The following is a 23840-nucleotide window of genomic DNA, read 5'->3' on the forward strand; positions in this document are numbered from 1 at the left end:
CAAAAGTCTGTTTTTCCAGCTTCTGTGATTTGCTGAGTCTCTCACTAAAATAACAGCTAGCTCTACAACAAGAGAATTACCCTCCCTGACCCATATGGGTAAGGTCAGGAGCCATGAAGAATTATTTACCAGGAGAGATGCAGCCAAACCTGTCACCTTTATCTCCACATCACTGCCAATGTACTAGTTCAAATCCACTTCACCCAACCCTGTAATGCTAAGCAGCTCAGAGAGCCCCCATTGCCACCTGAACCCCTGATAAGGGAGCTGAAATGCATTCCCTTCTGTTTCTCTGCTGATGGCAGTTGGAAGACTCTGGATGCAACACAGGTTGCAAGATTGCCAAGGCTGAGGTGTCACCACTTGGGCTTTTTGTGGTCCCGTGGCCTCTCGTCAGAGGTCCTGAGTCTCCAGTGATTCGGAGAGAGCAGGACTGTTGCCCGCAGACATGTGCAAGCAGGCCATGGCTGGGGACTACATATATGGAACAGGGAACACAGGCAGCTGCAGGCTGTATCTGCCTCATATAGACAACAGCACCGGGTTTAAAGACACAAAATGTTTGTGTGTTTCTTTCTGGCCACTTTTTTCACTGATTTCTTCATAAAAAGGAAGTAAATGTATGCAATGACACCATTCCCAGAATATCTTAAAATCAGGAAAAATAGAGGTACATGGCCAAGAAAGTCAGTCATAGATATTGCACCCTTTAATGGGAAAATGGCCATAAAATAAACCAGGCATATCACAGAAATGTCATACCTTTCTAGAAACCTGATTTCAAATATAAGCTGCTTCAGTGATCCAAATACCATATCTTACCTATCTACTAATTTCACCCATCCTTTTGTGTGCCTTTTTGTCCCATGTCCTAGTTCCAGCTGTGCATTCCCCTCTCTCACAGCTGGAACATGCAGAGAACACATCACTTCTACACTATGTTGTTTTTGTCAAGAACTTTTCCACTTCTGTTTGTGTAATGGCAGCAGACATAGCAAGGACAGTATGTATCAGCCAGAATACAGTGCTTCATTACTGTGCCTCCGAGCATTTTGCCAGTCACGGGTAATGCATCTGCTTGATCCCAGCAATCAATGTGCCTTTTCTGAGCTTTCATACCTGCAGACACAACAGCCTTACTTCAGACAGAAATTGTCTCCTACTGCCTATCCTGAAACAGAATTTCCTATGCCTGCTTTATACTTGCCAGTGAAAGAGATGGACACTAGAAAACACCTTGCAAAAATTAGATTGGAGGACTGACTGCTATTCCCTATAATCCCTTCCTGAATAGAAACTGCTTGAGTTAATAACTGACTTTTTCTCCTTGCAAAACAATGAGCTCATTGTATGTTTCAAACAGGAATATGAAGTGATGAATGGCAATCCTGCCACGTGTCTTTTCCTCTGCTCCCCAGGACAATGCCAACAGTAAGGATGAGAGATTTCCTCTGACTCTGTTCATGCCCTTCTTTCTTTGGAGACAATGGCTTTGAGGTCTGATTAACTTAGCACTGGATGTGTGTTTCATTGATATCTCATATTGCAAAGCCAATGTCTCTCAATCTAAAATGACTGAGATGTTGAACTGAATATTTCAGTCTGACAGACCGGAAAAAAATCAACAGAAAGCACTTCTTGGTATGTATAGTCCATATTTAGCTATGAAGTATAGCCTTGCATTTCACAGGAGGGTTCTACTGCACTGTATAAGAATATTTGAGCAAAAAGGTCACATTATTGAAGTTTGAAATTCATTCTTCATTCAATAAAATAGAAGCTTTACACAGTTTTCTAAAATAAATGTTTCCCTCGGCACCAACATTATTTCTATTCTCTAAGGCTGAAGAACATAAGCTTGAAAGAAGGTGCTGTTTCATGGAGCACAGCATGAACCCCTGCAGGTGATGGTACCTCTTGCTGGCTACAACAGCTTCCATTTAATTGAGAGTTGTATATTTGAATTGTGCGACTTACTTTATCAATATCTCATACAGAAGTTTAATCAAAGTAGTCTTCAGAAATGGCAAAACATTTGGGCTAGAAAGAAACTCTCCACTGAAGAGCTGAAATCTAGTCCCATGAGCACTGGCAATTTTCAGCAGAAAAATTTTGTCACTTATATTAGGTTTGTTCAAGAGCCATGTGAGCATCAGTATATGCATTTACTGAGTTCTGCACAGTCATTCAAGATTAGACAATGCCATTTGTTTCCTTTTGGCAAAAAGATGCTGCACATTAATGCTCAGGAGAAGATGGAAGAGAGAAATTTATTTATATTCTATCTCATTTTGAATGCATTTTAAAGGAAGCTTCTGCCTCCAACCATGGAAATACATTGTTGTAATTACCTTGAAATCCCACTTTGTAATACAGCCAATATGTCGGGAGGAGAGGCCAGCTTTCCACTGTGCTACGGGAAACAATATAAACCAAAAAAAAAAAAAAAGATGAAAATAAAAAATAAAGAAAAATCATCTGTGTTTATCAGAACATTTTCTTCTATCAGATAATAAGGTCCAAAGATCTCACCTATCCTGACAATAAATAAATAAATAATCCAAAATAGATATTAGAATTCAGAGCAGAGCTAATTATGCCCTCTAGTCTTACTATGCCTTTTCCTCAAGCAGCCTTATCACTACTAAAACAGTTTTGAAGAATCCTATTCGTGGAGCTTTTCTAAGCTAGAGACAACTTCAGGAGGCCAAGTTATTTTGATTGACCATCAGTGCCTTCAGGTGGCAAAGTTAATGACAGATGTGTTGTGACTGGTCCATGTATAAAGGAAAAGAAAGGAGAGGAAAGGAAAAAGGAAAGGACAGAAAAGGAACAAGAAAGATTTAAGTAAGCTTGGATACAATTTCCTGTTCTGTATTTGATAGGTATTGAGGATTAAGGTATGGCTAGACGCTTGCAGTGTCATGTTCACTGGGATGACTAGCAGCACAGGGAAGGGAAAGGAGGAGGCATCGCTACCCTCTTGGAACGGGTGTCTGGCCACTGCAAAGCTCCATTCCAGCAGCAGCAGCTCTTATGATGACAATGTCCTTACCATGAATGAAGCATTCCTTGCTAGATGCCTTCCCTGTTTTCCATACGTCTATTTTTCTGCATCTTTTGAAGACAAGAGCCTTATATTCGCTTAGCTAGCAAGTCCTAAGTGTGGGTCTATCTGCCCTTTATTGTTCATTACCTGATAACTGAAGAGCCTTAAGTTAAGTTGCCCAAGCACTTTCTCCCTAGAGTTACTTTGCACGGTGCCTCAACAGAACACACAAACAGCTATCATCATCTCCAAAACCTAACTTAATACATAAAATTTGACCTGAATCTTTCATGTCAGTATGGTCTTCTATCTTCACATAGCAAAACATATCCTGCAGGTTGACTTGGCTTTATTATTTATTGATTGTACACGATGTATTTATCTGTCAAGTTATGAATAATTAGTTACTAGATAAATAGCTCTAGGATAAATTGCAACAACAACTGCTTAACAGCACCTGGCAGTCTAGACCTGAGCGTTTGCAGTAGGGAACTCTGCTAGCCATTATGACTTCTTTAAACGAGATAGGCTATTAATCTCAGTGGGGTTGCAGAGACATAACTAACATAATAACTTACCCAAGATTTTTGCATTTAGCACAAAAACATGTAAAATTTGTGTTTACTGAGCAATAATTTGAATAGATTGTGAAAGCAAGGCACAACTGAACAAACATATGAACCTTATTTAATTCCATATCCATTAATGTTCAAAGTAAACAGCATTTTCTTCTCTACTGCATGCTGACATCCTATAAATTATTGTCAGCTAATCTGAAGTCAATTATTTGCAATTACTGAAAATTGCAAAATCAGAGCATGAAATGTAGGCTTGATTTTTCACTTGAAAGGAAACATACAGGATGGATTTATGAAAGAACAAATAAAAAATTATGTAAACAGCAATGTGAAGGATTTTTTGACAGTTTTGGACATTGCTCTAGGAGCCACAGTGTTGTGGTTTAACCCTGGTAGGCAGCTAAACACCACCCAGCTGCTCGCTCACTCCTTCCCAGTGGGATGGCAGGGAGAATCAGAAGGGTAAAAGTACAAAAATTCATGGGTGGGGATAAAGACAGTTTAGTAATTTTTTTAAAGGAGGGGGGATGACAGAAAGAGAGGGGGAAAAAAACACACCCCCCCTCAAAAAAGTGATGCAAAAGAAAACAATTGCTCACCACTAACCAACTGATGCCCAGCCTGTGCCAGAGCAAGGACAGCTGCTGGTAACCTCCACCCCCATCCAGTTTTATTGCTGAGCATGATGTCATATGGTATGAAACATCCCTCTGGTCAGTTGGGGTCAGCTGTCCTGGCTGTGTCCCCCCGAACTTCTTGTGCACCCCCAGCCTCCTCAGTGGGACAGTCTGAGGAGCAGAAAAGGCCTTGACTCTGTGTAAGCACTGCTCAGCAGTAACTAAAACATCCCCCTGTTATCAACACTCTTTTCAGCACAAATCCAAATCATAGCCCCATGCCAGCTGCTATGAAGAAAATTAACTCTGACCCAACCAAAACCAGTACACACAGAATGACTGTGAAGGAATTCTTATCTTTTAATGGTAAAAGATCATTAAAAAATAACAACCGTAAGGTAAATAATTAGCAATTTTTGAGTCTTGATAGTAAGATTGTTATGTAGTCTGGAGAGCAGTAGAAGAGAGACAACAGGAGCTAAGTACTACATTACCTAGGCTACCCAGGTTTCTTGCATAGCAAATTGAAGAGACGCTCTTGCCAGATATTATTCCCAGTACTGACAGTAAGTCCTGCCTTAAAGTGTTCCTGATAAAATCTGTCTCTTAAAACAGCTGGACAGCTGAGGGCATCTTGAGTGTTAAAAGCTGAATGTTGTAAATACACCACAGTGCTACACTTAGCTTTCTTTAAAACCTTGTGAAAATAAATGTTTATATTTCTAAAACAGAGCTAGCTGTTGTTGAATAACAGTGAATTCCCTTTGTAAGTTTTCTATAAATGCAGCCATAGACAAGGATCCATAAGTTGTAAAATTTGAAGCTAGAAAAAAAAGCAATTCATTCAAAAGAGAAGTTCAGTGCAAATACAAGGGATGCAGTAAGAATTAGAGTTCATGATCAGTTTCTTTAGGAAGTTTCAGAGGAGATTATTATGGTGGAATTTCATCAGAATAAGTACAAGAACTGTATTTCAGCTACATTGGTTTTGTCCTAAACAACATAAAAATTACCAAAATAAAAGTTTCACATTCAGTGGCTAACAGGGAAAACCTCATAGCAAAGATGATAAGCTACTGCAGGAGAACTTAATCCTTTCTTCTTTTTGCTAGCTGTTCCATGAAAGGGGAGAGTTGCGAAGGGCTTTACAGGGGTTGAAAGGGGCAGTTATTACTCCTTTTCTGTTGTAGGTGACAGAGAATGCAGTTCACAGACTAAAGGAAAATACAGTTCTTCTGTAATCACAGTTTTCCTGATGTCGTCACATCATTTTGATGTCCTTCATGGGAATTCAATTCCCAGCACACAGCCTTTAGAATCCTGTGGCTGACATGAGCTTTTAATGATTCCTTGATAGGAAATGTAAGGAATCACGAAACCACTCGTGCTACAGGCTCTGATATAAATCAGGCAGAAGCACTGAAAAGAAATCTTATCACTCTAACAGATTTGTAAACCCCTCCAGTTTTCCAGTATTTTCTATAAGCTGAAGTATAAGCATGGAAGCCACAATATCTGGTTCCTGTCTTGGTAATAGATTTATTTGCTCTCTGGTAAATGATGTAAATTCAGGCCATCTGAATGAGTTTCAGCTAGAAAGAGGTAAGCTATTACTTTCCACCTCACAAAAGCCTTCTAAGATGCAATAAATTCATATTTGCAAAGCAATTTGAAATCTTCACATGGAAAGTACAACCTTTATATTATATATGTTGCAGCACATTGATATATTAAGATAGCCTGATGAACCATTATATTTTTATATTTCTTTATTAAATGGTGCTACACCATAATTATTGCTTCAGTCACTGAAAGAGAAAATGAATATGCATGCTAAAAGGAAAAGCATAACTAATGTATGTAAAATGTTTGTTCATTAAATCTAATGAATCTCCCTGTATAAAGAGCACACTGAAAAGTACCTGACTGAAATCACTTATTTATGGTACTCTATAATGTTGCACCCTGCAAAGACATCTCTAAAGCATCTTGAGCAACTAAGACTAAACAGTAGTGCTAAGAGAAACCTTTAACTTATTTATGAACGTAAATCAGTGCACTTGTCCCAACCCATGACTGTTCTGCAGTGCAGGTAAATCTTTTCCCCCAGCCTTCAGACCATCATGCTGGTGTTGCATCTCAAGAGCTCCACCTTGAAAATAACCTATTTTCTGTCTGCCCAAGGGTATTTTTAATTGCCAGCCCTGAGGACTCAGCCCTAGCCACATTGATTGCCCTGTACATCAAGTAGCCCATGTGAGCATGGAGGGTGGGAGCTGTTGACTGTCCCCGCACTGGCCGTCTCTTGGGCACCCCAGGCCAGCCCGGTGCATTGCCCCACTCAGATGGCTCACTACAACACACCGAGCTTCCCCGGGGCTGGTCAGCCATGGTGCTCAGTGAAACACCCCTGACTGGACATTTACCCTCTGTCCAGCCTCTGGGGCCCTGCTCAGGGTGATGGAGTGTGGGGAAGGTAGGAATTCACCTCTGCAGGTGACCCGGACACTTCACTCCTTACCACTAGAATAAGGTTAACTGCATTGCTGGAAAGGTTGTGTGCACCGAGGAAGGTGACAGACCAAAGTAGTATTCCAAAATGGCCAATATATCACAAAATGAGGCAACAGCCTCTCATGTGAGCTTTTTGACTCAGTGATGCACACATACACAGCATTATCTTATTTTCTTTCAGAACAATTAAAAGATAATAAATACATGACATATAACATAAGCCAGACTCTAGCCATGTTTGCTGTTAGTTGTCATTAATTTCTTGGCTCACTGTTGAGAATATCTGTGAATCTGAGGTTGTGAGTGCAAAGAAGCGTGGTGTTGAGCCATTCCTCATAGTCAGTTAATTATTAATCATGCTAGAGAGATCTGGCGGCTGCAGTGTCCAGGCTGCTTCCCTCTATAAACGTTCAGAGAATCTCAATCATTTCTTGTTGACATTTAATGCCACAGAAATTGGGGGAAGGAGGGGAAAATTTTCTGAAAATATCAACTGAGTAACTATCAGATATGAAAATCCCTATTAATATATCAAAGTCCGTTTTTCAAGTTCTTCACTGGATCTCCTTCTGTGCTTCAGCAGCCATTCAACTTCAGATGATGCTCGGCATATGGCTTTCAGAATCAGAAACCTAACTGTGAAAATAAAGCCAGACTCTCCCTTATACATGTAACCAGCCACAAAAATTACACAACCAGGGTGCCATCCTAGAAATCCCATAAAAGTTTCTGTTTTCCATATTACTGGTTGAGAGAGTCTTTTATTCATGATTTCCCCTAATGTTGGCTTCTAAATGCTGTACAAAAGTCAGTGGACACAAAGTGTCCTCCACTCGTGAGCCACCTTATACTCTGGAATGAGAGCTACCTTCAACTCCGGAATTAAAGTCACCTTCACAGGCAATGAAGCTTACCTGAGAAATCTCAAAACTCTCTCAGCAATTTGATGCCTGCAGTCTCTGAAAAATCAGGTTATGAACAGATTATGACCAATGATGACAAGTATTAAGTCCGATTATACCAACAGACATGAAGAAGTAAAAAGGCTTTTAAAAGACCTGGCAAGCATTCAGGAATTTAGCTGGAAGACAGCATAAAAAACACTACCACATTCTGCTACTTTAAAAACCCAGAAGACTCTGAGAAACCAGCTCACAGCAGTTGTAATATTATGTTTTTTCTGAAACATTTATTCCCCTTTAAAGAGATTTTCACTGCAGAAGCAGCAGAGATGAATGCCCATGTTCCTGACCCACAAGACATAAGGAGAGGCACTACTGCAGCAGTGCAAAAAAAAAAAAAAAAGGAGGCACTTACATGCTGATCTGTCTAATCCCTTCTCCAACATCATTGTTCATATTAGCTGATGCATGCAAACAAATAAAAACTTCTGTAATTTGCATTTTAAATGGGAAGACACTCATGATTTGCTCCACCTGGAGGATGGATGCAATGCAGCCTTTCAGTCATTATGATATTGGTATTCATAAGCAGCTGATTCCAATTAGCAGTTTTAGATCAACAGAATAATGGATATGAGTACAAGTGACACTCTTCCTTTTGTATATTTACACAGAAAGCCAGACTGGCTCGAATTCGTGCAGCAAAGAGTGGGAGTGCTAATGCCTACATGCAGAGCAAACGAAATGGCTTACTGAGTAACCAGCTGCAGCAGGTAATGTTTTTATATCCTCCATCTCCAGAGAAACAGCTTAATGACAGCCCAGCAGTAGCTTATTCTATTTATCACCAGGGCAAGTCAGCTTGGGTCTTCAGGCAATGTTATCTTTAGAGGTAGTTTAAGGAAGGATAAATTGGACAATTACTATTATTGAAGCTTATAGGAGTTGATGACAAGGTATTAAAAGATGAGGGAAATAGCCAGGTAGAAATGCTGGATTCAAATGTAACCTACATTTTTAGAGTTAGATTCTGTAGAAGACCTCATTAATAGAGTATTTGCCTCTCAGGAGATATGCTGGATTTATCTCATTTGGTTTTAGACAGGTAGAACATGGATGACAAAAACAGGCTTCATCGTCAGTGAGGGAAAGAGGTAGTTCTCTGGGGTACCATTTGCACAGAGGGGTGTTGCAGAGTGAAAAGCGTTTCCTGGAAGCACCTACTTTGCTCTAAGGAGAATCTTGGTGATTAGCTCAAACGCACTGAAATCTAATGTTACCTGAAGCAGCTCCCTCCTTACCCCTGCTGAGGAAGCCAGGTGGGAGCCCCAGGCAGCATCTAGGACTGGGATCCACAGTGACCCATGACGCCAGAGACAGCCCCTTGGCTGTTTGGAGCTGTAGCCAGCTGAGAAAGACTGAAGACACAGTGTTTTTTAATCCCTGCCATTTTCTGGCATTTAGACAGTTCCCCGAGGGATACAGGAAGGCTTTCATTCCTCTATGCCCTTTCTGTTCAATATGTGTTAAAAAGCCGAATGCTTTAACCTATAGCCAGAAGAGGAGGAAGAGGCTGTCCATCCATCCGGTCTAGCACAAAAGATGAGCAGTCAGAGCCCTCGTTTCCTCTTCTGCTTGAAAGAACTCAAATCTTTGAACTACAAAGACACCAAATAGCTTAATTGCCATGCAGATTTCAAATATCCCAAAGTTGAATTGTAATCTTTTCTATTATCCCACTTCCTCCCTATTTAGTTTTCTGCTTTCTAGTGAATAATTATGAAAGCAATTAATAAACAGTGGATGCTTTCTACTTAATTCTTCATTCTGTGTCAGTAACATCTGCTATATGCTTTCCAAACTCAGCAGATTGGGATCACTGACATGAATTTTTGTGTAAGCAGAAATACCACAAATTCTTTAGTGCTATGAAATTATCCCAGGAGGACAACTATGTTTAATTTCCTTCAAATGAGGCACATTCCCAGGAAAAAAAATATTTTACTGTCACTTAAATTTATGTTAATTTTAAGTATGCGTTGATTAAACATTCAAAGCTTACAGGTTGATTGCACTTGTAAATTGTACTATTCCATCTATGCATAAAAGACCTAAGATGCAAACATTTTAAAGGAGGTGCAAGGGAAGGAAAGAAACTATTTTGATTAAAAACTAAACAAGAAAAGAGAACTCAGGTCCAAAATAATTTGGGTTATACTGTGTAGATGAAGCATTGCAGTTATGCTACCATGTACAATCCAGATTAGTTCTGATTAAATATTTGGATAAGAGCCCTCTTGTTCACAAATGAGAATAATATGGAGTTCTATGTATTAACAGTCCTCCAGTGAAGAAGAACAGGCCTTTGTTAGCAAATCTGGCTCTTCCTTTGAAACGCAGCACCACCACCTGCTTCACTGTCTGGAAAAAACTACGGTAAGAAGAGAGAGCTGTGTTTTCCTGTGAATTCCAACACCAGCCTAGTTTTGAATGTTTTAAGTTATTTCTTCTAATTAATAAGCCTCTATATAAAAGCAGTTAGCTGGGAAGAAAAGCCATTTTATCTTATTTTAATAAGGCATTATACCCACTGCATATAAATAACAGAGAGATCCTGGATGAGAGCCTCATCTAGGCTGAAAGACACTGGCATCAGTGAGATGATATCGGTATAGGCAAACTGTACATGTGACCTTCAGTATGGATTTCATACACTCCATAATGTTATAACTTGCACTTTTCTGCAGTACAGTTCATAAAACACAATTTGTTATCCTTAGGCATGCAAAACATAGTTCAGTCAAAGCAAGTTTTTGCCTGGGCAAATGTTGGGCTTTTGTACAGGGAGAGCTGTTGAGTGTTTCCTTGGACATGAATGCGATTCTCACTGAAGTGATTGTAAAAGAGGATCCCCAAGCATCCTATTTTGCAACTTCCAAGTGCTTAATCTAGATGCAGGTGCAAAGATTCCAAGTCTTGTGACTTCAGTTTAGACACTGAGATCCCTGTAGAAATCACTGACGTAATTCACAACAGTGCAAATATGCTCATCTAGATTTGAAACTCCCTGTAGATCAGGACTACTTATTATGTCCTCTCTATATTTTTCCCTGGTCAATACCTGAATAATTATACAACCATAAAGGATAGTAAACTACAGCAGAGTTATGATTCAGGAATAACTAAGTGCCATGGTTACTCATAGTATATTTCTGAACAGATAACATCACAGCAATAATCCTAATCATCCTTAAATTTACATTGTTTCCTCTTTTATCATTTCCTAAGGAAACTAAGAACATAAACATTAGTTATATTGAATTTAATCTTTGTATATTTGGGAATTCCACATAGGGCATGCTAAAATTATCTCCTTGTACTTTTATATTTTTGCGGGATTTATATTGTCATGTAGAATTTACCTTACATTGTAGGTAAATTGGTCAATATCCATTAAACAACCATTTACAAATTTACATCTAGTTATGTAAGTTCCAGTTGCATGTAAAAAATTATATGATTTCTCTTTAAGTTTTGTATACATAGAGGAACTTTGTGCTATTTTGTCTTATCTTTATAGTCTACTTCTAGATTTTCACTAAAAGACCCAGTAATGCTTCTGCTATATTTGATGAATAGTGTGAAAGTCCTTCTGCTGTCTCAAAAATGAAAGAGATTAAAAAGTTTTCCCACAACAGACATTGCTAAATTAAAATATGTTCATAGAATCCTAGAATATGAGGTTGGAAGGGACCTCAAGGATCATCTGGTCCAACCTTACTTGGCAAAAGCATGATCTAGACAAGATGGCCCAGCACCCTGCTTGGCTGAATCTTAAAAGTGTCCAATATTTGGGAATCTCCACTTCACTGGGGAGATTATTCTGTATGTATATGTATAATTTAATGTTCTACTTTCAACAGCATTTCTTTGTAAAGAGAATGGCACAGTTGTTACATCACCTAGTAATATGTCATCCCAAAGGTGCTTATGTCTCCTCCATTCTTACCTTTGGAGTATTCATTTTTATATAATGTGCTGTAGGACAAAATGTCTTGCTTCCTAATCAGTGTATAATGTGGTTTCTTTGCCAAGATTCAGGGTGGGTCCTTTTGGAACATTTTTGAGACCTTTTGTACTAGATCCTGATAATAGCAATCTGTCTTAAAAATTGTTCCACAGTTGAACATTACAAACATATTTAAAAACCCTAGTAGTAGCCACAGGTCTTGTCAAACTTTCACAGAAATCATGAATAAAAATTCCTATTCGTTTGGTGGAAGTTGGATTCGGCTCCCAAAGTTTCATACTTCCTCTAATCATAATGGTGGACTATGTAAGCCTTTTCTTTTTTTCTTTTTTAAAAAAGAGCTTTTTTTTAAAAAAAAAAAAAGAATGTCTGTGAAGTAAGTGTTGTGTTGTTTCCTAAATATGCATAGAATCTACTTTCTTTTTCCCTTGTTTATTGGGTCCCGCTACTGGCACATGAACACAAAAATGTATGCAGGAGTTCCAAGTTGTATTCTGCAGATCATGCATTCCTAAAATTTTAGTGGGAACTTGAAATTTTGAGCCCTCAGTTTGTGGAATATGTCAAGTTGCTGGTTCATACTATAACAGCAAGGGTGAGGTATCTTCTTAGCCTTTCATCATCCTTTGAAATATCATTTGGTATAAGCATCAGTCCAGATGATAATAAGTAAAGATATATTTCCTCTTTTCCAGCTCTTTTAAGTCAATAGAATAAGATCTCTTCCACTCTAAGAAATGCAGAGTGGGCAATGTTATGGAATTTTGTGAAAATTAATAATAATGAATACAATTGCACTGAAAGTTATATTTTGTAGGCTACTTTTAGCTAATTTAAGAACACCTAATTAATAAGTATAATTAAATCTATTAACTTAGGACATTATATCGTTTCAAAATGTTTCCAGTCTGTATTAAAGGTTCACTCAATAACCCTCTTTAATAGACCCTACAAATTGAATTCTTGTTGGTAGCTCCATAAAAGTTTTAGGAAGCACAAAATTACTTTTAATCAGAAAACTAGCAGAGTTCTTGGCAAACATACTGCAAGACACTGAACGTAAACTAAAGATGGCGATTAGGTCATTTTTCTCTGAATTGTATGTCTACTGAATTTAATGTCCACATTCAAAATCTTGATTGTGATTGACATATGCCTTATAGAAGTCAATTTTCAAGCAAGTTCTTTCTTTCCATATCACTTGAAATTGGCATTCTTCAACACCATTCAATTCCACACAAACTTATGTCTGAGTGAAGAACAGAAGAAAGGGAAATAATAATATGCCTATAAAGGTATTTCCATTTGTCACACTTGGCCACAGTTGTTACATTATTTGTTTTGTTCACGTATTTTATCTTAGCACTGTACTGTACTTCTGAAAAACATCAGCACCTTTTGCAATTAGTGCATCATTCTTTAGGGGAAAAAATCTTTTTTCTCATTCTAATACACAGATATGCAGGAGGCTAACAAATTTGAAGTGAGTGAAACTGAGTAGAGTGTAAAACAATTAGGAACATGCTCCCTAAACCATTCCCCTAAACCATCCTCTGGATATGCAGATTGAATCCAGCAGTAACTAGAAAGATTTTGTTAAAAAAGGAGGCTTTCTCAAACTGCACATGAGCATATCTTAGTCTCTGCTTGGTTTGGGCTACTACTTTAAAATTACTGTAAAAATTCCCATCCCCCTCCCCCTATAAGCAACACCACTATTTCACACTCTTCTGCACACAAATAAAATGTGGAAATCGCATCTGTGTGTGAAACACTCCCTAATCACCTACTGAGTCAACGTAAACCATCAGTTTGTGTGAATTTGGATGCAGCTCTATGACAACCCTGTAAAACTACTGTCTATGCTGGGATTAAGCAAAGATTGCATGAATAAAGAGTACTTCATTTAACTAAATGCTCATTCTTCTAAACTGCTTTCGATACATCCATCTACAGTAATTAGGAACTTTTTGGATGCTTTTAAATAACCACCTCGTCTCCTCTAATCAAAACTTCTATTTGAGTGAATCTTTTCTTTCACATAAATGCATACCTTGAAACACACTGTTTCAGATCCTGGTTTCTAACATGTAATTCAAAAGGAAGCTTTATAAACTCATCTGGAAAATATTTATGAATTTTATTGTATTATAGTTCAATATAATAAATCTTATTTATTTCCAAGTGACATTTAGAGCATTTACATAAGCACCACTTGCATTTTTTATTAATAAATATAATATTCTATTTTGTGGCACTTCATAGATTGTACAGATATTTATAATGCAAACTACATTACAATCACATGCTATTTTACGAAATAGTTTGGATTAACATTTTCTTATTTAGAGCTCTGAGTGTTTTGTTCCAGCGTTTACATTTGTATTGGTATTCAGCCCAGGCTAATATGGGCTAAACAATATAATCAAGAATAAGCTCTCTAACTTTCCCAGTTTTTTCAGTTGTGTCAATTTAAGCCTTTAAACAATCATGATTAATACGTTCACTTTAATTATCTTTCTGTGTGTGCTTTGTCCCATTGTTGGATTCCTCTGGGCTAGAATCACGAGTTTGTGGATGAGCAAGTCTATGAAGAGAGCTGTATGGAGGTTTCCACAGTCAACAGACCCCCCAGCCACAGCCCCTCTCTCTCATCTCAACAAGGTGTTACCAGCACTTGCTGCTCACGAAGACATAAAAAGACTTACCGCATCCCAAATACCACCATCACTGGCAGCCGTCCAGGCAGTGTACAAGAGCTCAGCACCATCCAGATCAGATGTGTGGAGAGGACGCCTCTGTCTAACAGGTACTTCACACGCATCAGCACACCAAGAGCTGAAACCCCTTTCTTCGTTAGAGATGTAGAGGTGGTGTGGCCTCTGCAGGTAGGCTGTGAGGCTAAAGATGAAAGTCAAATAGTCATCCAAAAATGGATACTAGTACTGAAACATCCTGCATTTGTTTGCTCCAAGCTTAATCCAAGATAACAGAATAGTCTCTTTTTTACAACCGTTTCTGCCCTCTCACGCCCTCCCCACAAACTACTGTGTGCTATTTGCAGCGAATAGCATCCACGGACGCCAAATTAAATAGAGCAACAAATATTATATGCCATGGACAAACACATAACAAGAAAAATTTAGCACAGAAAAAAGTGCAATTCAGATATACAAGATGAGCAAGTGGGAAGAAAGGTCTGTCCCTGCTGTTTCTACTGGTTTGGTTCAGAAGTAGAACAGATGAGACTTCCTCACATTTCCACAGAGTAGAGAAATAAAACTGATTCCCAGAGTCCTAAGTGTAATAGTCAAAAGACTCTTCTAATTAAAAAATATGACATGGATAAGAAAAATGTAATTCCTAGTTTGAGGACTTACTACAAAAGTGAGGAAAGTGCAGCTTAAGAGTCTGTAATTGACTGAACATCTCTGTACTCTCACAAGTAAACCAGTTGGCTTTCAGGTATATCCAAACACCACCTCTGAAAACACAGCAAGGTCTCAGGAGACTTAGAAGTGTTTTCTATTGAAGTCAAACATGCCGCCATTTAAAAAAGAAGCATTTTCAGCACTAGTTGCTATAGAGATTGCCTCATTAAGTTGCATTTTGAGTAACTTGCTTTGTATAGTTACCAGGTTTGGATTTCCCTTCCACGAACAGCAGCTTGTAGCTACTGAAGATTTTCTGCTGTTGTGTAGTGAGACCTCCTGGCCAGCACAAAGCTCCAATCTGTTTTAGCTTTTCAGGAAATATTCTGCCTGGATCCATCCTTTCTCTGCACCATACTTACAGTCACAGAGTATGTAAAAACACAAAGCACCAGCTTTGTGCTAGAAAACAAGCTAAAAACACAAGCACAAAATGCCAGTCTCACTTCAAAATGGTCTTTTTACAAGTTTCTTGTGATGCTGAGGTACTGCAGCAACTCCACAAACATGTTAACTCAGCCTTAATTAGTGCATATATAACAGTGCCTTACTACTAAGGATACAGAACATACAAAATGTTTTTACATAAGCATGGTATGGGGGAGTCTGTAGGAGACTGGGACTGCCCTTTAGTTTCCACTTTCCTGAATAGCAAGTCACTTGGCTATGCCAAGTTTGCTCAAACACTTCTCCTGTTCAGAAACACTTAGGTGATGGGCTGAGAAACTTTTAGAACTGCTGAAATGGTAGGAAGGAAGGGAGAAAGGGGGCCTGTCCATGGACATAGCCATGGACCACTAGCTGCCAGGGTAGGGGGTGGTGGGGTGGTGGTGCTTTGCACCTCTGAGCTCTCTAACAGAGCAGGATAGAGATGGCTGGCTGAGGGAGTGGATTCAGGCACACAAGAAGTTTGCAGTAGCGTGGACTTTCTTTCTTCATGGATTTTTGTTTCTTCCTCCAGCCGTTCCAGCTTAAATGCCAAAGTGGAAGAGTGCGTTAAACTAAACTGTGAGCAGCCTTACGTCACTACAGCAATAATTAGCATCCCAACACCTCCAGTCACCACACCTGAAGGAGATGATAGGCCAGAGTCTCCTGAGTATTCAGGAGGAAACATTGTCAGAGTATCTGCTTTATAAAATAAGGCATTATTTATAAATTAGCATAAAGACCACTTGCAAGCTGAGCTCGAGAAGTGAGAAATGAGTCGTGAGGAATGAGAGAGCTGACAAAGACAACACCCCTTGACGTGTACGCCAGCGGCCACAGAGCGAGAGGGTCAGGAGAAACAAAACACACTGTGGGTTTCGATGTCATAGCGTGTGAACCAAAAGGAGTTTCTTACCCCTTGTCCAAACTGACACGTGGTGGAATCTTCTGTGACCATCCTGACTTACTATATGAGCACAATGAAATGTCCCCATTGATGCTTCTTCTTATCATGAAAGCTCTTTTTAGAAAAAAAAAAAAAAAAGGCAAAACAAAAAATAGAAACAAACCTGTGTTCCTGCTGAATGCAAAACAACAAGAAACATTTTGATAACGTGTCTTTTTTTTTTCCTGTTAATAAACCACAAACTTGTTGAAAAATTATCAAAAAATGAAAGAAAAAATGCTCATATGAAATATGTTTGTACTGACTGAAACTACAACCATAATGCATGCTGAAATTATTTGGAGCTGTGATCTCAGTTTACTTTTGTTGTTTTTCAGATTAGGCATGATAAAATATTACTGTAGAAAGGGGCATTTCCGTGCACTTACAACAAGCTGATTGTTAATGTTTCATGGTAGTTGTACAAATAACTTCCCTTTGAAAAATGCAGTATTTCTTATTCAAACACTCATTAGTGAACTAAAGGTGTTCAGTTAGTTCAATATTTACTATTGGTTTATCTTGCTTCCTAGGTACTGTTACAACTGCAATAAGTCATTTTACACCTGTTGTATCAGGAATCAGGATTTCTTTTTTTAAGGTATTTTAAAACAACTTCATCTACACTATAAACTTCTAATGGCAAACATTTAAATAATCTTCAGCCAAACCATGCACCACCAATGCACTATTCATTGTTCTTTTCGTCCACTGTCCTCTACTTCTATGACAGTTTGTTGACCATTCCAACATTACTGTACTATTTGGGATTTCAAGGCTATTGATGAATCAACACAGTCCTTTCTTCCGTAGACATCTTGTCTACTTCTGTATTTGCAGAACAAACCTCTCTTCCCAGTGTACTCTTGCAGGATCAATCCTATTTGAATTAAAATTACAATAAAGGTGTTTTGGGGATCAGCTAACACTTATCTCCAAACTTTCCTTGTTGATATTCTGCAGCATCCAGAGTATTGGCTACACTGGAAGACACCAAAAGATATTCAGTAAAAAAGACTGCAAAACTCTTTTTTTAATTATCTGTAAACTTGCATCCTAAAATTTGTTTGAGAATTTGTATTGTGTGAAGATATTTAATTACCTAAGAATACTGATAGAATAATGGATTGGGTCCCAACACCATAAAAATGTAATTTATTTCAATTGGAATTTACGCACATGGGCAGGCCTAAAAGCTAATATGAAGGCTCCACTAGCTAAGGCTTTTTGGCTTCATTTTTAAGACATCGATGTTACCAGAAACCTTTCTGATAAAAGTGTAATTTTTCTTCATGAGAGTGCATTAGGAGATGTATCATAATGCTTCCTATATACATGACATACCACACATCATATACATCAAATATACATGGAATATGTGCATATCGATACATACATATATACATGAAAAACACTGGATCAGAAATAATTGCATGTCTGCAAAATAAAATATGCATATAAATCAAAAGGCTCAGTGCATTAGATGCCATTACAATAAATGATTAACACAGTTATTTAATAGTTTGAGTAGTGTATGTTTCAGTGCAGTATTTGCTAGCATTCTACTGACCTAAAAATTTACATTAAGAGGAAACACCCACTAAAAACTGAAACTTGTTGATAATACACATTTTACTGCACACAAATACTGGTCTTTCTACCTGTCAATAGAGATTGAAAAGTAGATAATGGACTATCATGCTACAGTATATACACCAAAATACAACATCACATATTAGAATTAAACTGCAATTAAAAGGAGTATATGATGCCATGCATTACTCTCTTATTGTTTACTTATTCAGAAGCTTGGTTACTTTGCAGTTAACTTCCCACTTCTTCTGCAAATCAGAATAACCTACTCATTGTAAACTGAGCTTCTACATTTCTTTCAAACCTTAACAGAGAGCAGAAGTGCAGGCTGTCCTCTAACCCAGAGGAGGGCTCCTTCTGAGGAACTCTGCAACCTGACTTTGCTCTCCTTCCTTTTACACTGTTGGAAAATTGCACTAGATCTGCTGATGCTGGTGGGTTACGTAAGTTTTAATGGGGCTTAAAAGAGAGGCAGAATGGACCCAGAGTTTTCACTTGCATCCTACTTCTACCCATGGTTACTCATACAAAAAATGGCTTGGTCCCCACCTTTTGCCAAAGTTATTGATATAAAAACTGCCTTGATACTAGCAATCTGCAACAACAACTTCTTTATGTCACATGGTACTTCTTGACTAGTTATATCAGGAAAATAATGCAAAAAGGCAGTTACTAAACCCACTTTGGGACAGACTACTTACAACCCAGGAAACCTACTGATTCTGTCAGGTCATGTGTTTGAAAATCTGTTTATTCTCCTTTTCACATGGACTAAAAAGAAAGCACTACAGCAATACACTTGCATGACAGTTATACCCCTGAAGCAACTTGTACTTTCATTTTTAAAATGCAGCTTATGGAATAATTTAGTATGATTTTGCAGAATTCCAGTCCTGTCTTCTATTTCCATGTCACATGCAAAATCATTAATTTATTCTGAATTTGGGAAATACACATTCTTTTGGTGTTTTAGGTGATTTAAATGCTGTTTTGGTAGTGAATGACTGTTGATGACTGTGTAAAATGCATCTGTACTGTACATGAAATGTAATTATTTCTGTGTATCATACAAAGAAACCGAGGTTGTTGTTTTGACAATTTTGTTTGACAGTCATATATCGTATTTCAGAAGGCAGCATAATACATGCGTTATGCTGAATAAATAGACATTTGAGGAATATTTAAATAAAACATCTGCATGCTTGAATGGGTCAACCTGGTTTTGCAATAACTTATTCATGGAACTTTTTTTTTTTCCCTAAGATTGAAGGAGCACAATCTGAGGGCAATGAATGTCCCCAGCACTAATTCCAGGCAACCCATGAGCACATCTAAACCATACCAGAGTCACCAAGACCAGGATGCCGCAGTTCTGTAAAACAGAGCTGCCTTTCTCCTGTGTGAGAGGCCATCACCCTTCCCTTCCCAGCCTGCAGCAGCAGAGAAAATTGGGGCATTATATTATTTCCAGCCATATAAACTCTACCTCTCCGTCTGTACTTTTAAAAAAGTATGTGCTGTTTTCCATACAGACACCAACTGCTCTGCTGAACCTCCCAGGCTACAGAATCTCCTCAAACCCTACGTCAAATTCCTTTGATAAAATCTTAGTGCACGGATGAGATCAAACTCCTTTTGTAGCATAACAGTGGGTAACAATACACTGTTATCACTCACCAAGGGCAACTGGCAGCGCAGATGATGCTGATCTATCAGCTGTGTATACTGTAGCACTGACACACATGAAGGCCACCTCTGCCAGGAGCTTACTGCTCTGGGGTGGGGGGGAAAGGTAAAAGTAATACCTGCCCGTCAACCACCCCAGAGCATTTTTAAGGAGAAAACTGTCCTGCCATGAAATAGCTACAGGAGACAAACTGAAAACGTACACTTTACATTTTGAGGTTTTGCATGTACTCGCTGTGGAAACACACTGACTGCCTGAGAGGAGGCTTTCTCAGCAAAGAGCACTGTGCCACCTCAGCTGCTCCAGGGAGAAGGGTGGCTTTCAGACAGGGAACTAGTCTGGAGGAGGATAAATTAGTGAAATTGCAGGATCATTAAGTTTGGGGCAGGGAGGGTGCTTAGAAGGTCGTATGCTCTTTCCTGCATCTGAGGTGAACAAGGACTTTATCTATCCATTGACCATGGAAACATCTGAAGATTACCAGATGTTCTGGAATAGCAATCAGCTGATGGGATATGTAAATCTGTGGCTAAAAGAGCAGTCAGGAGTGAACAACATATTTAGATTGATAAAGTCTGTAAGATACACATAATTACCTGGACAGCTTAGTTTCTTACTTGCATTATCTATTTATCTACTTTTAAGGTAGCCATTTTCATAATATCTATGCACAAGAAACAAGTGAAGGCGGGGGAGAGCTGAATAAAAAGCAAATAGATGCATAAAAATTTTAAAGTATTTAGGACATCACAATTTTTTTTAAAGAAACATAGTCAATCATACACAAGTTTTAAAGTTTTAGATACAACCTCACTTCAATAATAGCAATTCATATGAATTAAACATATGCTTATGGTTGGGTTGACCCTGACTGGATGCCAGGTGTCCACCAAAGCCACTTTATCACTCCCCTCCTCAGCTGGACAGGGGAGAGAATATAATGAAAAGCTCGTGGGTCACAATAAGGACAGGGAGAGATCATTCACCAATTACCATCATGGGCAAAATATACTTGACTTGGGGAGTTAATTTATTACCAGTCAAATCAGAGTAAGATAATGAGAAATAAAACCAGATCTTAAAAACACCTTCCCCCCACCTCTCCCTTCTGCCCAGGCTCAGCTTTGCTCGAGATATCTCTACCTGCTCCCCACCAGCAGTGCAAGGGGATGGTGAATGGGGGTTGCGGTCAGTTTGTCACATGTTGTCTCTGACACTCCTTCCTCCTCAGGGGGAGGACTCCTCACACTCTTCCCCTGTTCCAGCGTGGGGTCCCTCCCACAGGAGACAGTCCTCTGTGAACATCTCCAATGTGAGTCCTTCCCGCGGGCTGCAGTTCTTCACAAACTGCTCTAGTGTGGGTCCCTCCCACAGGTTGCAGTCCTTCAGGCACAGACTGCCCCAGCGTGGGTCCCCCACAGGGTCACAAGTCCTGTCAGCAAACCTGCTCCAGCTTCGGCTCCTCTCTCCATGGGGCCACAGGTCCTGCCAGGAGCCTGCTCCAGCACGGGCTTCCCAGGGGGTCACAGCCTCCTTCGGGTGCATCCACCTGCTCTGGCGTGGCGTCCTCCACGGGCTGCGGGTGGAGATCTGCTCCACCACGGGCCTCCATGGGCTGCAGGGGCACAGCTGCCTCACCATGGGCTGCAGGGGAATCTCTGCTCCAGAGCCTGGAGCACAAACTCTCCCACCTTCTTCACTATGTTGGTGTCTGCAGAGCTGTTTCTCTCACGTATTCTCACTCCTCTCTCCTGCTTGCTGTTGTGCAGCAGCTTTTTCCCCTTCTTAAAAATGTTATCACAGAGGCCCAACCACCATCACTGATGATCTGGGCCTTCACCAGTGGTGGGTCCATCTTGGAGCCGGCTGGCATTGGCTCCATCGGAAATGGGGGAAGCTTCTAGCAGCTTCTCACAGAAGGCACTCCTGTATCCCCACTGCTACCAAAACCTTGTCACACAAACCCAATACAATGCTTTTGTGGTACTTCAAAAACTATTTGAAAATCCCTTACTCCATCATATTTAACTGTGTAGTCACTGTGACCAACAGCCTGTCTTTTTACTATTTATTCTTTATATAATCCCTTATATTTATGGGTTGCTTATACAAAATGAACCGTTATAAGGAACAGAAAACATAATCAGAAAGCCTTGTCATACAACCTGCTGGCAGAGGAGGCAATACTTTGTCCAAAGACCAGGAATAGTGAATTTTGCCTCCTAAAAGCATTTCCACACTCCCAAGTTATGAGTGCATGGTACAAACCTTAATTGGCTCCACAGCTACAGGCAGAGAGCCACAAGACTCGGCATGATTCACTGGGCTGAACAGAAACACCTGATGCAGGCAGGGGGTGACCCGTTTTCTAACACAGTTGCTCTCCTCAACATCAAGTGATCTGTAAAAAACATTAAGGAGCAGTTCCATAGTTGTTTGTTGCAACAAGAAAGATTTGTTTCAATACAGTTTATGCTGCAGAGAAGAAAGAACACACCACCCTTCTCCTCCAGGTACTCCTGCAAAACTGAAGGAAAAATGAAATTAAAGGATGAAGTAGTTTTCACTGCTGCAAGTATCTCTAAATGTTCCCCTCTTGCCAAGCACCATCTCTCCTACATGTATCCTAGAGCTCTACAGGAAAAGAACAGGCTCAAAGCAGCCTAGTCAGTCAATTTTGAGGCTCTTTGAACAAGCCCTAGAAAAACAGAGACACCTCATAGCCTGAGAACAGTGAAAGAAAAAAAGTTTTAAAGTGTTCTAATTTACAGCCAAGACCTGTTTCAGCAAATGTGGTTAGATACTCAAAATAGAAGCATTCTTTCCCACAATACTTCTCAGTAGTCCTTAATAGGGAATGGAATATTTTTATCATTCCCAACATGTGGGTCTCTTCCCTAACGAAATTAGCCCCATACTGAATGCGGACTGGCTCAGGATTTGGGTAGCCAAGCCCAAGTGAGGTTACCCTGACCACGGATGTTCACTGTTGTGGGGGTCCACAAACACTGGTCTGGGAGGTTGGTCCTGTATCAAAGGAGCCCTGCCCCAAACACTCCCTCTGCTCTTAAAATAAACTGACTACACCTAATGGCAGCACTTCCTCACCACCTGGGAAACCTAAAACCAAATGACCTGGGCTGTCAGTGTCTCTAATTCTAGCTATGAACTTCAATGAATCTCCCTAGCCCAGCTTGCTGTATTTGTTCCTTCACGAGCTCTAACCTGGAGACAGGAAGATGCACAAGCAACCCTCACTGGTAGCCTGGGATGTCCTCTCATGGGAGGATTCAGGACAGCTGAAGCATGGCCAAGGGAGCTTCAAAACTTTAAGCCTCAGGATTTCCTGAGACAAAGGGCAGGACTTCATCCTGCCCCTTTTTTATATTAGTTTTGGTGAAATACTCTACATTCAGCTGTAACTCACAGCTGAATGTAGCTGTGTACATGTAATCCATGCAATCCACAATCAGAAGATTCTACAGTTTGTGGTTTGTTTGGCGCTTTTTTTTAAAAAAAAAAACAGGGAAAAAAACCCCAATGACTCAATCCTACTGTGTAACATCACAGGCCTCTGTAGCACCCTGAAGTCTAGAGCAGGTCTACATCCAGGCTTCTTCTCTTTTTCTACATAGGACCCTTGCCCTTAGCTACAGCAACGCTGCCCAGGCTGAGCAGCAGGAAGGACGGAAGTGCATGTGCAGTTATCACTGGGCACAAGGCTTCCCAAACAGTACATGAGAAAGTATTTGTGACAAAGATACTCCAAGCAAAATTTTGGGAAGGTCTATCCGTCAGCTTTTTTCTTATCTCCCAAAATAAGTATTAGCATCTGTAGGAGGGGTACAAAAGCAGAAGGGTAATCTTGCTTGCAATACTACCCATGAAATAATTACACCCACACATAGACTGCTAAAAAACAAACAGCCCACACAACTGAAGAGTTTAATTTCATGAGCCTTTAAGAAGCTTTCTCAGAAGCAATAAAAAAAGAAAATGCAATTCACAACACAGTTTCTCCACAACAGAATAAGTGGAATGGGTAAAGACACGTCAAATTAACT

General features: G+C 39.5%; 1 protein-coding gene across 2 annotated transcripts in view; it reads left to right on the top strand.

Moving 5' to 3' along the window:
- The window catches only part of KCND2 (potassium voltage-gated channel subfamily D member 2), a 310155-nt gene extending 290851 nt beyond the window's left edge, over positions 1-19304 (top strand). For both annotated transcript variants that reach the window (XM_074827569.1, XM_074827568.1), the window contains exons 4-7: positions 8335-8433; positions 10001-10096; positions 14252-14499; positions 16083-19304. In XM_074827569.1, coding sequence (XP_074683670.1) covers positions 8335-8433; positions 10001-10096; positions 14252-14499; positions 16083-16260 — 621 coding nt within the window. In that variant the 3' untranslated portion in view covers positions 16261-19304. The remainder of the gene's footprint in view (positions 1-8334; positions 8434-10000; positions 10097-14251; positions 14500-16082) is intronic.
- Positions 19305-23840: the final 4536 nt, after the last annotated feature.

This window comes from Strix aluco, chromosome 5 (assembly GCF_031877795.1).
Source record: "Strix aluco isolate bStrAlu1 chromosome 5, bStrAlu1.hap1, whole genome shotgun sequence".
NCBI lineage: Eukaryota > Metazoa > Chordata > Aves > Strigiformes > Strigidae > Strix > Strix aluco.